The 14,515-nt window shown below is 37.0% G+C and overlaps 1 protein-coding gene across 10 annotated transcripts in view; it reads right to left on the bottom strand.

Annotated features, from left to right (window-relative positions):
* LOC128738902 (NAD(+) hydrolase sarm1) overlaps nt 1-14,515 on the bottom strand; it is a 95,480-nt gene that overhangs the window by 34,576 nt on the left and 46,389 nt on the right. The window contains exons 1-2 of one of the 10 annotated variants that reach the window (XM_053834370.1): nt 13,867-14,457; nt 12,641-13,058 (exon numbers count right to left, since the gene is read on the bottom strand). The exons of 3 other annotated variants lie outside the window; for them this stretch is intronic. In XM_053834370.1, the coding sequence (XP_053690345.1) occupies nt 12,641-12,688 (48 nt within the window). In that variant the 5' untranslated portion in view covers nt 12,689-13,058; nt 13,867-14,457. Of the gene's footprint in view, nt 1-8,727; nt 8,772-12,640; nt 13,059-13,866; nt 14,458-14,515 lie in introns of those variants that run through there. 6 more of the 10 variants (XM_053834374.1, XM_053834371.1, XM_053834372.1 and 3 more) reach the window with 6 other exon arrangements.

The raw sequence follows: 14,515 nt of genomic DNA, 5'->3' as shown, positions 1-14,515 counted from the left end.
CATGGCGCTGAATTAATCTATGAAGATAAATGCACGTTCTCAATGCATAAAAACTTCGAAAGGGGCATCCAAGAAGGTTTTTCTGCAGATGGCGAACGGAAGTGTATCGTTTTACGTTATAGATATAACGAGCACAATCGTTTAGAGCTACCTCCAGTTTGGACATCATAGCAGAGCGCATGCTAAGATGTATAACATCTCCAAAGATGAAGTGCGGTAATACCAGCGTCTTAAAAAGTTTGAGCTTTATGCATTGCGAAAGATCGGACGTGGTAGCCCTTAGAGTGCGAAGTGCAGCATAAATTTTACCACACTGGCGCGATACTGTTTTATCCCAGCGTAGGTTGCTTTGGATTATGATCCCCAAACTGTTTGCATTATCAGTAAACTGGATATGATTCCCATCAAGCATTATTCGTAATTCCGATGAATCTTCACGTTGAGATGTCCCAAATTGAATGGCTTTCGTTTTCATATGATTGATACTAAGCGAGTTTTTGGAAGCCCACCGAGTAACACGTTGAAGATCATCGTTTAGTTGGGCCACAGCTGTGGAGGAGTCATGATGAATACAGTACAGTTGGACATCGTCAGCAAACATCTGAATACCGCAATGTCTTATCACTCCTGGAAGATCGTCAATATATAGCGAGAAAAGCAAGGGGCCAAGTACAGATCCTTGCGGAACGCCGGAAATGACCGTCAAAGATTCAGATATAGCTCCATTACAGTACACAGCTTGCTTCCTGTCGGTTATATACGATTGAACAAGTCGAACAGCCGACGGTTCGAAGAAGAAACATGCTCGAAGTTTATCACATAAACGGTGATGAGAGATCGTGTCGAAAGCTAAAATCTATGAGCAGAAAAATTAGCCGGTAAGTCATAGAAGTTTGTTAACCGCGCCGAATATGGTGCCTTTACGGTACAACAAAATATGACCCTATACCTTTTTCAGATTTAAAATAGGAAAGATAGGTAACAAATAAGCATTACCAGCGCTATTCAAATGCAAGCCAATAAGCATTTAAGTCACCTCAAATGCTATATAAAATCCATTTTGTCAAAATATACGTCTACTTTACTGCCAACTTTCTTATAGTGCTACCAATGCTTATTTGCAGCTGATTACCGACAAGAACAATTAAAGTAGAATTCTAGATGCCAATTTACAACAGATATACGGTTAAAAAATTAATATAAGGCGACGTGCTGTAAAAACGCCAGATATGCTAATAAGTGTTTGATTTACTGCTTTCGATGATGCTTATTGATTATCTTCATTTAATGAACCAATGTAAAACGTAGTTGAGTGTGCAGAATAAGATGCTTGTAATTCAATCGGTGGCCGCCAAACTAGAGATAGAGGCTGTTGGCTGTACATACAACCTAAACTATGGCTACGAGTGATTGATTAGATATCATTTTATAGTCTTGTTTCTACCAAACATTCCATGCCTATAGAGTAATGTTATTTCTTAGCTTGTTTTGAGAGTCCCAACAGTAAATCTTAGTTTTTTATTATTTTGTATAGTTTTAATGAAGTGATAATAAACGTTATTAGTTAATAAGTTAGCGCAATTGTGCAATATTTTGAGATTTATTTGTGAACTAGTACCTTTGGTACTTATTTTGTGTGACACGCGACACTTTATTTAGACCACTAAAAGTCAGATTAAGAGTAACAAAATAATTTAACATCTAATACTATAAACGCCTTCTTTGGTCTGTGACGACAACCAGACCCCTTACAGGACGTTTTCGTAACAAGAACCGCAGCTCGCCCACTAAATGCAGTACACAAAGCCGAAACTAATACATGTGCATCTAAATTACAGCTGATGGGAGCACCTCACGAACACTCTCTTAATCGGGCTAAGATTTGCTGTGGGCCCGAAAATGAAGTTGTTGTTATAAACATATCAATATTCGTGATAAAACGATGTATAGATGTCAGTGCCCTGGTTAAAAGTCCAGCGTGGGGTAAGCGAAGACTCAAACCAATTATGCCAGATTACAATCAACATGAGCATCAGTAACGTAGTTGTATCCAGAATTAGAGGTGTATTTAGGCATTTTGGTTATACATTCCGGTTACCTCCGTTATAGCGAATCTAGATTATCACGGCAAAAAAGTGTTTATTCGCCGAAGTTTGGTTGGCAAATTTGGTTGAGTAACATCCATCGATTTGCTGTTAATTAGACGCGGGTTACTGCTAGTAAATAAGTAAAGAGTGCACAATTCGAAAGCAGACAAACTACGTACGTTGTCATCTGGTACTGTGCTTATGTATGTTACTATTGTTAATCAAAAAGATAATAGATTTTATGCCGATTTAAAAAAGGAAAAAGGTCAACTCATATCGGCTTTACCCATTCACATTTTGAAATCTTCATTGAAACTCAAGATCCGGTGAAGAAAATAATAAATAAAAAATAAATCACAGTTAGGCCAGGTTGACGATTATCCACCTTTCATTTAATAATGAATTTTGGTAATCTAAATACATCGTTGCAAAGTCTAACAAAAAAATTTACTTTTAGGAAAACCACGAACTAACTGCTTGAAAACAGTAAGCATTTATTAAAAGATATAAAATATTATCATGGTCGGGTCATGTTACATAGGTTGGGTAGTCACGAATACGCGAAGAAATACATGTTAACTGACTATCCAATTGTATTCCAAAGAAATTCGAATTAAAAATTTGATTCGCCGTTAGGTTCGGGTGCGCAGGTTAAATGTATAGCTTTTTTTATGGCATGGTGCTATTGCTTCAGAAAATCCCATTTCAAGGAAGAATCATGATGAAAATTTTACGGTAGACAATTTTTCGGAAATTTCTATTTAAAGTTAATTTTTTCCAAACTTCAGAAACGGAAATGTTAAGAAATGGATTGAGCTTTTGGACTCGAGTAAAAATCCCGTTTTGGCGGGGATCATTTTTTCCAAGCCATTCTACAGAATGTTTTCCTCATTAGGTGAATAATTTTGTTTGCATACAAGAGTTGACTTGGTATGTTTGAGGCTAATTTGAATAACACAATTGACATGTTGATGCTTAAGCTGATCCACGGTGGTTTAAGTGGTCGCTCGTTGAGAACTAGTTGCAATATGTCTTTTTTTCTTACTTTAAGAGAGCTTGTTTAACATTCCTTATGTGTGGGCGCGAAAAAACAACTGATGCTGTCGTTATTTGCCGCTGATGTTGATGGTAAACACGGTTTCCAAATGTCAGTAATTGGCAGAATACTCTTACAGATTGTCGATACACAATTCACGCAGTTCAGTGTCAATTGTTCGGCTTTGGTTAGGATTCAAATAATGACTTCATACTTGTGAGGGAACTAATAGATGAACCGGCACTTCCATACGGGGATTTTTGGAAAGTGAATTAAAATGTTGCTATCAATTAATAATCAATTCATATCTCAAACAGAAACGAATGATTCACGGTCAGTGCTCGAATTCAATAGAAACACTAAATGAGTTTTAATGCTTGAAAAAGTGCTTGATAAGGCGAAGCGTAATCAGACGTGGAACGCTGTTATCAGCAGATATCGTTCATTGTTAAGTGATTGCTACAAAATCAGCGTAAATGTTTATTTTAGGACTTTGTTCTCGGAATACGCGGGGAGTACTTATAAAAGACAATCATACTATTACTATTTGTTTTTATTTTGGCGTTTATGTACGGCATTGGAAGTATTAATAACTGACTATCGACTCATTTTATCTCGTGAACAATATTTTGTTAGAATTTATTAACAATAATTATGAAATTTTATGAGCTTATATGCGGTGGAGCCGATTTGTTTTGCGATCACGATATGATATAAAAAGCCTCATTCGGGTGTCAACTATTGCTAACCGGATTCGTTATCACTAGCCTGTACACAGAGGTGACCGGTGCTTCAAGTACCATTACAGTAAGTTTGAAGACGGCTTAAAAGTTGAGCTCTACAGATCAGATGGAAAGACTCACGTAACCTGATATTCTAAACCCGTCGGTCAGAACATTTAAATATTATGAATTCAAACAGTGTTTTCTTCATTCTTTTCACACATCGCGGCTTTGCACAGTTTCCTACATAACCTTTTTGACACGCCCGTTGATAACAACCTGTCTGTGAGCACGTTAGCTCGTGTAGAAGACTTTCGTGTTAGCTCTACATATTTGTGTTTTCCAGTAGAAATTAGCTTCTCCGGACATATTAGTTGGACAACAAACAACAAGAATGTTTAAGTTTGGAGATAGTAACTGTATGCAAACTTAGTAATTAATCCATCGGTTATGCACTCTAATGGCATATTAATTGACCACTTAACTCTTTAACAGCTTCGGGTTGCACCGGAAATACCGTACGTGCCTGTACTTTTCTCTGTCTCGTTTCCCTACTGATAGCCACAATCGTATGCATGAGCATTTTTGCATTTATATGGAGCACGACGGCAGAGACTCGATTTTACGGTGAATATCAATCGGCAAATGCCCAGCAGGCAGTAGGCAGAGGGATACGGTTAGCTGAGCCAATAAAAAGTATATCATTCATTCAATGAGGACAGTTTCTTCGGAATTGAAACTGACGCGAGGCGTGATCGACGAACGTGCAGCCGTTCGTAATAAGTAGCTATTTTTTGCATTTTGGGCTTTCGAGTTGTTCCGATTTGTGAGTCATGCAGGTCATCTTCCCACTCGTAAAATTCTAAGTAACAAGGACGTGTTGAGGCGCCGGAACTTTGCTTCGAATAAATGGCCCACAATGAGTCATGCATGCACCATTCGGATGCTGAATGATTTTGCGCACCGATTGTAATCAACTAAGAAAGCTTACTGTCACGTAATGCTGGATTGTTGAATAATTTCTGTGGTAGCAGTAAGATTTTTTATAAATGAATTGGTCGGATTATTACATGGTGTACCAGTAAGATTAATGCAGGTTCCAAATAACTCGTCTATTTTCGCTATAATAAGGTCATATGTTAATCCTTATTTTAACGTTTTTCATTTTTCTCTCAACATTGCACAGTGGGGAATCGCTGGCCAGCAGCCAAAAAATGAAAGTTTATTTCGACTCTCCGTTGTATTTTTCCTGTAATTCTATACTATTGAAGTGTTCAAATCCAAAATTTTAGAGCAATATGACGAAATTTGAATTTTCTATGAATCTTTAAAGTATGCTATCTCAGCATGTTTTAGCGTTTTTTTGAAAAATAACCCAATATTTCAAAACATGCTAGAGGTGTAATGGTAGCTCGGATTTCAACGGTGTCTAAGGAAAAGTTCTTCAAAAAATAGTGCTGAATAAAGCCCATTAATTGAGTGTGCAGTAATTTTATCTTAGTATGCCACAATTTTAAGTTTCATTAAAAAAGTGCCATATTTTCGCGTAAAACACACTTAAAAGTTTTGAAGCCAAGGTTCGCCACTATTGACACTACCGGTAAAAGTTAGCGTAAAATATTAGCTTTCAAATGGATATAGTCTCATTTAGCGCAGAGTAGCGCAGAGCACAGATGTTACGCTTGTAAGGCTACTATATCAGAATTCAACAATATAGACAAAATGCAAACACTCAAAGCAAACGTAAGATATCCTAATTATGGGATATCTCCTTTACATGGTTGGATAAGCTGCTTCGAATGTATGGTCCATATTGCATATTGACTAGATTTTAGAGGTTGGAGGAAATCTGGAGGATACAGCGATAGTAATGACGGAAATACAGCTCGAAGATCTTATGCCAATCCGGGTATTAGTTCTGGAATCACGGGTATAGATATGAAATTAATTAAAAGGTTGAGAATTTTCTTATAGCAAGTTCTTGAACACATTATTTCAGAAAAATTCGAAACTTATTGTTTGTATACCAAAAACCTTTATGTCAGGGTATAGTCCTTATATAATACGTCACTGCAATGCAAAGAATTTGAATTCGCGGTCATAAATGAATCTAGACAACCATATTGCTGATAGGACGAATGACAGAAGAAGCACAAAAATAAGTTTTTTTGTTTAATTATAGTCACTTCAACAACTCGGGTCATTCGTGACTTCTGCGGGGTTGGGAATTGAACCACGGTCCTCAGTGTGAGAGGCATGAATGCTAGCCACTATACCGGTATTGACCCTCACGAAAATAAGGTTATTGCCTTATGCTAAAAATAGTGATAAAAATACAAGACAATATTTTACATGCAAAAATGAGTGTGAAAATACAAATCGTGATAGAATTATTCGTCTTCTTATTCCTCCGAATAAAGGTTAAAATCTTTCTGAGAACGCAATATTACTATTGAAGACGAAACGTGAAACGGATGATTCTGCAGAAGGAGAAGAAGAAGAAGAGGAAGAAGAAGAAGAAGAAGAAGAAGAAGAAAAAGAAGAAGGAGATAAAGAAGATCAAGAAAACTAATAAGGGGAAAAGTTTTGATTTTTGATTAATATTAACTCACATGGATTTTGTGTTGATTATTAAAGCTCATACTTGCTTTGTATTGTTTTATATAATGTTTTATCCTATAAAAATCCATTTGCAATAATTTTCCAAATGACCCTCATATCTTATACGTCATTATACTTAAAAAATACTTGAAAAATAGTCGAAAATTCTCCCTAGCACAAAAAATATACGTTCTAATGCAAAATAAATCTGAAATTCGGACTCAGCACCCCAAAATTACTTAAGAACCACATATTATCCTTGATTTAAAGAGATTTTTTTGCTTGGCCAGCATTTGTATGGAGTCGCCCCACTGTGCATTGGCCGCTAAACTAATTTTAGCACCACGTCTCGGTGGTAAATCTTGCTTGCTAAAGAATGCAAAAGAAAACAAAACATCTTGAAATCAGTCAAATTTGTCATCATTTTACTCGGTTGTATCGGAAATTGCGGGATTACAAATTATTGCATCAGTGTCATCGTTGCCGACAGACTTACCCACGCACAAAATAGAAAAAAAATGTGTTCAGAGCTGCTAGCTACCAGGCTTAATTTGAAGACCGACGACAAATTATTTTTCACTGCACCGTCATTTTCTCATTCCCGATTTGGTACAGACATAGTCCCGTTGTGAACAAGAAATGCTAAGTGGATCTCCTAAACTACCAATAGAAACCATTAAACGACTGCTTTGGAAATTATCTAAAAAGAAGATTTGCTTTGTTTATTCGAGTTTGAATTAAGCTTAAGTTCGCGAGATGTCATCACAACTCTAGTGACATATTGACTAACTAATCTGTTGCCTATTTCGCCCACGGCAGTATTCTGTTCGATATTTGAGAAATAATCCGCTTACTCAAGCGATAAATTATTTTGTGCATCCCAAACAGGAATGAGGGACTAAAAATCAGTTAAACTCTGAGTTTCTATCACATTTTCACATTAAATTTATTGGAAAATATGGATACGTGTCCGAGCCTGTGGGATCTTCCTGCATCACTGAATTCACCTTACAACAACGAGTAATAAGGCGCCTCCTTCAAGAGGGTGGGGGAGGTTACCGTATGCATGATATTGTATGCGACATTATACAAATAAGGTTTCCATTTTACCTGTGTGAATATCTGATTATTGTTGCATTTGTGTGTGTCAAATAGACGTCATATCATAGTCAACTGTCAACAAAAGTGGTTGACTTGCTGTGTTCGAACTTGTTCGAAGTTGCAACTCGTAGGCGAAATACGTAGGGGAGAGACGTCGACAGTGAGACATTTTTTTTACAAAAATTTTAAATTTTTTCTGATGATAGCTACCAACGCGCTCTTCAATCTATTTGAAAGGTATATCCTTCTAGTTACCTGAAAAAAAGTTTCAGCCGTTTTGGTTATAAGCTAAGTTAGTTACAACCACAAACGTGGAGGTGTATTTTTGTCTCACTGTTAACCAATAGGTGGGAAGAGTGAGACAACGAGTATTGCATACTGAGACACCAATTTGAAATCGATTTAAACCATATTTTTGGGTAATAAAGAACATGTTTATTGTGTCGTGTTGTTTATTGTCTCTATAAAGCATACATTATTATGGGTATGATTGAAAATTCCGATTATTTTCACACATACATTTATGCTCATATAGAGGACAAATCCTGGACATCTGACTCTTAACTTACACTTCAGAATTCATTTACAGTCAATTCCTATGGATTGATTTGCTATTGAACAAAAAAAAAATTTAAAAAATTTGCATGGCAAAAGCTATGTCTCAGTGTTACCCACGACTCTGTGTCTCACCGTTGCCAATAGGAATGTTTTATGAAAAATAGTGAACTAGCGGAGTTAGCAAACAATTCGATTGTCATATTTTTTCAAATATTTACTCTTATTAGTATGTGATACCATGCAGTAATTTTAATTTTAATTTAATATGCATTTTGTTGTTGAAAATCACTTGAAAATGATTGCAACAAAATTTACTTTGACTCCCCAAAACTAATTTTTGTTGAAAAATATGTTAAAAAATCAACAACTTTTTCTCAAACTACATTATGCAATATAGGTTCACAAGCTTGACTTTGCATGAAAATATCATGGATCTTGGATATTTTATGACGTAGCTATTCCCGTTGACTCACTGTTCCTGTTGTCTCACTGTTGACTACTCTCCCCTATATGTCGTGAATAAAATTAATAGTGGAATTCAATAATGAAAAAAAGGTTGCTTTAATTTCAATCTTCGTATTTCATTAGGACGCTTTAAAAACTTCAGTCAATTGGTAATTACCGAGGCATTACTCTCCTCAATTCTGAATACAAAATTCTCTCTCGCATCCTGTTTCTGAGACTAAGGCCGTTGCAGGAAACCTTTATTGGCGAATACCAGTGCTCTTTTCGAGAGGGACGCTCCACGACGGACCAAATGTCCACCTTGCGATAAACCCTGGGTAAATTCCGGAAATTAAGCTTGCAGATTCATCATTTATTTACAGACTTCAAGGCGGCGTACGATTCTGTTAAACGAAATGAGCTGTGGCGGATTATGCTTGAATATGGTTTTCCAACAAAACTGATTAGGTTCAAAATCAAGCATCAGGATAGCGGGTAAGACATCAGACTCGTTTGTGACGTTAGGTGGTTTCAAGTGTTGGAACTACGGTGGTGATAAATGGAGTTACTTTTAAAGTGGTCGACGAATTTGTTTACCCACGTTTACGTTAGTGACATGGGACAACAATGTGAGCTGTGAATTAAAAAAGCGGATAGCGGCTACCAATAGGGTCTTCTACAAATTACGTAGCCAGCTGAGGTCCCGTAGCCAACAACTCCGCACAAAACTCGCGCTCTATAAGACGGTAATTCTCCCGGTGGTACTCTACTTTACGGTCATAAAGCGTGGACGTTGAAAGAGAGCGACCGACGAGCTCGTGGTGTTTTTGAGCATAAGATCAGGCGATCAATTCTTGGCGGCATATTAGAATAAGGAGTGTGGCGCATTCGCATGAACCATGTATAGAAAGATGCGGATATTGTGAGGCGACTAGAACAGAGCAGTTTGCTATAGATGCCCACGTAGCAAGGATGCCGGATGAGAGGATTGTCTCCGAAAAAGTATAGTAAAGTAAGAGCTGAGTGTTGTCTACAATCTTCCTGATAAGAATTCCGTATTATTTCTTGTATTTACGCTGTAGTAATACTGTAACTTTTTCATTGGCAAACGAATGTTTATTTATTAACAACACAGCTTACAGACCAAGATCAGTAGAAAATGAAAAAAGGCAGTATTCCATTCAGAAAGATAGTAGATTACACTCGGTTCTCCAAATGTTTCATACATAACTCTTACAGATTTTGCTTCTGTGAAACAATAAAGACAAATGAACGTAACTGAGTGCAGCAATCCTGCTGTTAATTAAAAAAAAAGACTTTTGAAGTAGGCAAATAAGTTACTTATTTTGTTCTAAATATTAAAATGTATACCGACAAAAAAGGAGCTCAATAAAATAAAATTATTTTGTCAAAAAAGACATATATTTTATGGTTCTAACGGGTGGCAACTAAAATTTTGGATTTATTTCGCGGCCGTTATGCTCAACAACAAACGCGCTCAGAGAGAAATAAAAGAATGTATGATGTGTTAACTCTCTCTCTCCTTTTTTTTTTTTAAATATTTTTTGTTTTGTTTATGCTTGCCCAGTTGTACTAAAAATGGTGTCGAAACAAGAAGCATTTCGGGAGCGCGTTGTACATTTCTACGAACTGCAACAGAAATCTCGAAAAAAAGAATACGGTACAACATTTAAAAAGCAAATATGTTGCGGCACCATATCCTAAGATACCCTACAACTATTCGCAAGCAAGGTAGTGGAAGAGCAGCCAAAATTATGGACGCAGAAAGACATCCTTCTTTTTCTCGTTTCTTCATCAGCAAGCCCTCTGGTTTGACTATCAATTAAGATGCACCAGACGAATGTTTGAAGAAAATTTTGATCCTGTTTCTACAAAAACATCATGCAGATTGACAATAGGGGAATTATGTATAACGTGCCCCCCGTGGCCAATGTGCCCCCCCTTCGTTTTTCGCTAAACAAGCGAAATTAAAATGCAAAACCACCCAGAAACCATAGTATTTGATGGAACTAGCCTACTATACAAGTATGACAGTTGTCACATGCTGTAAAAACAAAACAAAAATAAATTTGTTTTTGAGCAGCTTCCGATGTAACTTTTCGCGTCGTTTCCATAAGCTATTTTCTTGTCAAAATCTGTAAATAACCGGTTGTTGCGATTCGATTGCGTAAAGTGAACTTCAAAATGACATCCCTGCTAAAAATAACGGTATGAAACGCTTGACTTGCTTTAACATTTAATATTTTTTCAAATAAGTAAAAGCAGGCCAAAATGCCCCACTTGCGGTGGTGCAATTTGCCCCCCTTGCAAATGTGGCTTTAAAACTATGTAAACAGATCTAAGTTGAAGTCGATTGCCATTATTTAATTCAATTAGTATTGTAGAGTAACCGTGGTGGGAATAATTTATTACCAACGTCCAAATTCTAGGTAATTCAACTACCCGGTACAAAACGCCACAGCTGCGTATAATTTGCCCCATGCAGAAAAGAAAAAGTGCACCAGAAGGCCGAAACTAGGTTTATTTTACATAAAATAACGATATTTTGCAAAACAAAGGAAATAGTTTTACTTTCTACAAAATAGAGTTGGTCTGTCACTGGTAGAAATACTCAAATTACCGCATTGGGCATATTATACCGCAGGTGGGGCATTTTACCCCGCGCAGACGAGAAACACAACATTTAGGTGCTTTTATTAAATAATTCCTAGCATGTTTATTCCACAATACTAAATGAAATAAACAATTGCAATTGGTTGTCAGTTTAAGTACCAACATATACACGTAGTTGTAACGTTAATTTGGGGAAGTATAACGGAGATATATCCATTTATTCTTAGGGGGGGCACATTATACACTTTTCCCCTACGTGTTTTGGCCGGATAGAGCATCATCGCATGACGCCAAAAAACACAATCGTTCCTGACTACCCATTCGATCCCATTTTTACCCAAAAACCACGACCCGAAAAATCTGTATCAGTGTGCCCAATCGAGGATTTCTTCAGGATTTTGAGATCCTTGGTGTACAAAAATAACCGGAGAGCCACGAATTGCAAACAGTTGATTGGTAGAATCAAGAGATGCATTCGCAAAGTTGACATGACGGCCGTACAACGCTCCTGTTTCGACGTCAAATGAAAGCTTCACCGAACAGATCAGATCTTCTTCATGTATTTTTGTCTGTTTTTGACAGCTTGAGAAAAAAAAATCCAAAATTTTAGTTGCCAACCGTTATTATAATTATGGGGCAGATAGTAAAACATTTTTGACTACACGAAAAAGCTACACTTTAATTATTATAGTACTAAAGTTTTATAGTATTAAACTTCACTATATATTTAATTTATATATTTAATATATATATTTAATACTATAAGCCAGCGATGAACAGTTCATCATACATTTTACACCTAAATGTTTTACTTCTTTTTTACCGCAAATCATAAAATGTGATGAAATATATGATCATTTTTTTGTTTGTTTCAGTTTATAGGTGTAACCTTTTTATAGAGTCAAATTTGTTATCTAATTGTATGTACTGCAAATGTAAAACGGTGGATTATAACGTTTGTAGTTTATTTTTACGATAGATTTTTGCTTTGCTTTGGGGGCGTGTTCTTATCGTTTTATTCGTCACTGCGACGTAACATAAAAACTGAAGGCGTTGAATTCGTACAAGCGTACGGGAAAACGTTTGAAGATGTTAGTATGATGTTTACTGTTAGGGGTAAATTTTGCATTCCATCGGTAGGGCGATATGTGATGTATAGAAACAACTGAACACATAGATTATAAACGTAATAAAACACGCTCCATTATTGGCGGTACACATCTTTTGGTTAAACAAAAAAGAAAAATAGTAATACGGTGCGAAGCAACGTTAGCAACGGAACATAAAACACGAGATGAGAATGATCGCTGTTTATCTTCGTGATGTGTTAGTTACAAACCATTCGACATTTATTGAACATCAAAGCGCGAACAAATTTGTTTATATTTTGTTTCTTGCGTAAAAGCTTCTATTTGGTTCCCATAGAACATAAGCGAAAAAAATATTTATTCACAAACCGATTTGAAAAAGTCCTTCCGTGCGCTCTTCAGACAACTCCTTCTCATTATACTTTGGGTATCTCGAAACAATTCAGACCCTCTAGCGCTGCCTTAAATCCGTATTCCGTAAAATAGTCTGAACTATTTTACTGCCTTACCAGTATCAGATTCTAGTTTGTTAGTCTACTTGGTGCGGTTCGGATTGAAAAATGATTTGCATTTACAGCGAACCATCTACCGTGGTTTGAAGCGTCAGTTTTGGTTAAGCAGTTAATTGAGGAGTTTTCTTACTTTTGACTGCGAAATTCCTTTCACTTGCACACTTTACACGAAAAATACAGTGAACACTACTTTGTCGCGCCTTTCGCGGTACATGATTTTCCAATTTATTTCGACACTTTGGGTGCTGTTAAATGCACATACACAAACAAGTTCTCTTTAGCATACGCACAAAAAAAAGAAAAAACATAAATTGAATCATTTTTCAGGCGAAATTCCCTATCTTATCACGCAGCGGGTAAGTGGGACGAGCTATTACTGATTGGGGAGGACACCGGCTAGGCAGTGATTGCGCACAAATTGGCGCTGTGGTGTGCGAGCACTGCAGGTGTGAATATTCCGGTTTGCTTACTGTGGTCAAATTATGGGGCAAATTAGCGCCGATTTTTTATCGTCTACTGTTTAGAATAACTTCTAATACGCCCAGACGATATTTTAGGTAGGGTACGAGGGTATTTTCAGCAGGTACCTAAATTAAGCCTATTTGCCTTTTCTTTCGCCAAGAAAAATACTTTGTCGACATACAATTTTAATATGTTATAACTATTTTCTCAAGATTGTAAGTAATTTACTATTTTTATTCAAAGAACGTCAAAACCACCTGTTCTTCCACTAGAACTAGGCCATAGGCCGAAAATATAGATGCCATCGCTTGCTGAAAATACCCTACCGTGCCCTATTTCTTTAGTAGGTATTCTACTATATTGTAAAGACTTTTCAACGAGTCTAGAAAACATGCTCTCAAGGTATCAAGAGAGAAAACATTGTTATGCCGGGATTATTGTAATTTATTTAAGATCACCATTTTGAATGAATCCACGAATGTGGAACTAAGCTATCAAAATGCCATATTCGAATTTACCCCCACAACCATGGAGTCTGTTCTGCCACACCGGTGACCCCACAATATTAGCTTGTCTTCAGTTATAGCTCGTACCACTGCTGCTGCAACAGTAAATACGCACCACAGAATCGACTGACGTTCTTTCTGCGCTAAAGCTACCACCTTCGCAATCCTGTTTTTCATTCAATGTGTGGAACAACTCTGTCTGTCTTGCAGCAGAGGTTTGCAAATACGTTCTCTTCTAATTTATTTTCTTCGCCATTCGCGGTTTCATCCGGCTTAACCCATTCGTAAATCAACAACTCATTCAACGATTAAATAAGTAATAAGTACACAAATTTTAAATCCAAGTTCTTCTTCTTGTCTCGAGATAGTTGTGAAAAATATACCAGCATAGAAATGTAACTTTTCTTCCCGTCTGCGACTTGCTGTAGTGGTAATACAAGTATCGGCACTGGAGCCAGCCGTGTTTTCGGGCCGTAAATCTCAGTTGCAATTAAATACTGTATTTCAGTAGAACACGAAGTTGGATGAAAACTCATTCACGTCATTTCACGTCACGGTCACGATTCGACACGTCGCTATTCTTCCTAGTCGTCAAGCACACCGAAATAAAGCACACACGGAAGCTAGGCTTGGCGTCATTTTTGCGCGATACAAACGGGCGGACGGACAATTTAAGCACCAATAATTGTCGGTCGAAACGCAATCTAGAGGCTTCTATCGCCACACAAACGACGATACCTGTTGGCCGCTTCGAGCAATACTAA

Source organism: Sabethes cyaneus, chromosome 2 (assembly GCF_943734655.1).
Source record: "Sabethes cyaneus chromosome 2, idSabCyanKW18_F2, whole genome shotgun sequence".
NCBI lineage: Eukaryota > Metazoa > Arthropoda > Insecta > Diptera > Culicidae > Sabethes > Sabethes cyaneus.
The sequence above is the reverse complement of the archived record's forward strand: the minus strand, read 5'-3'. Positions and strand labels throughout refer to the sequence as shown.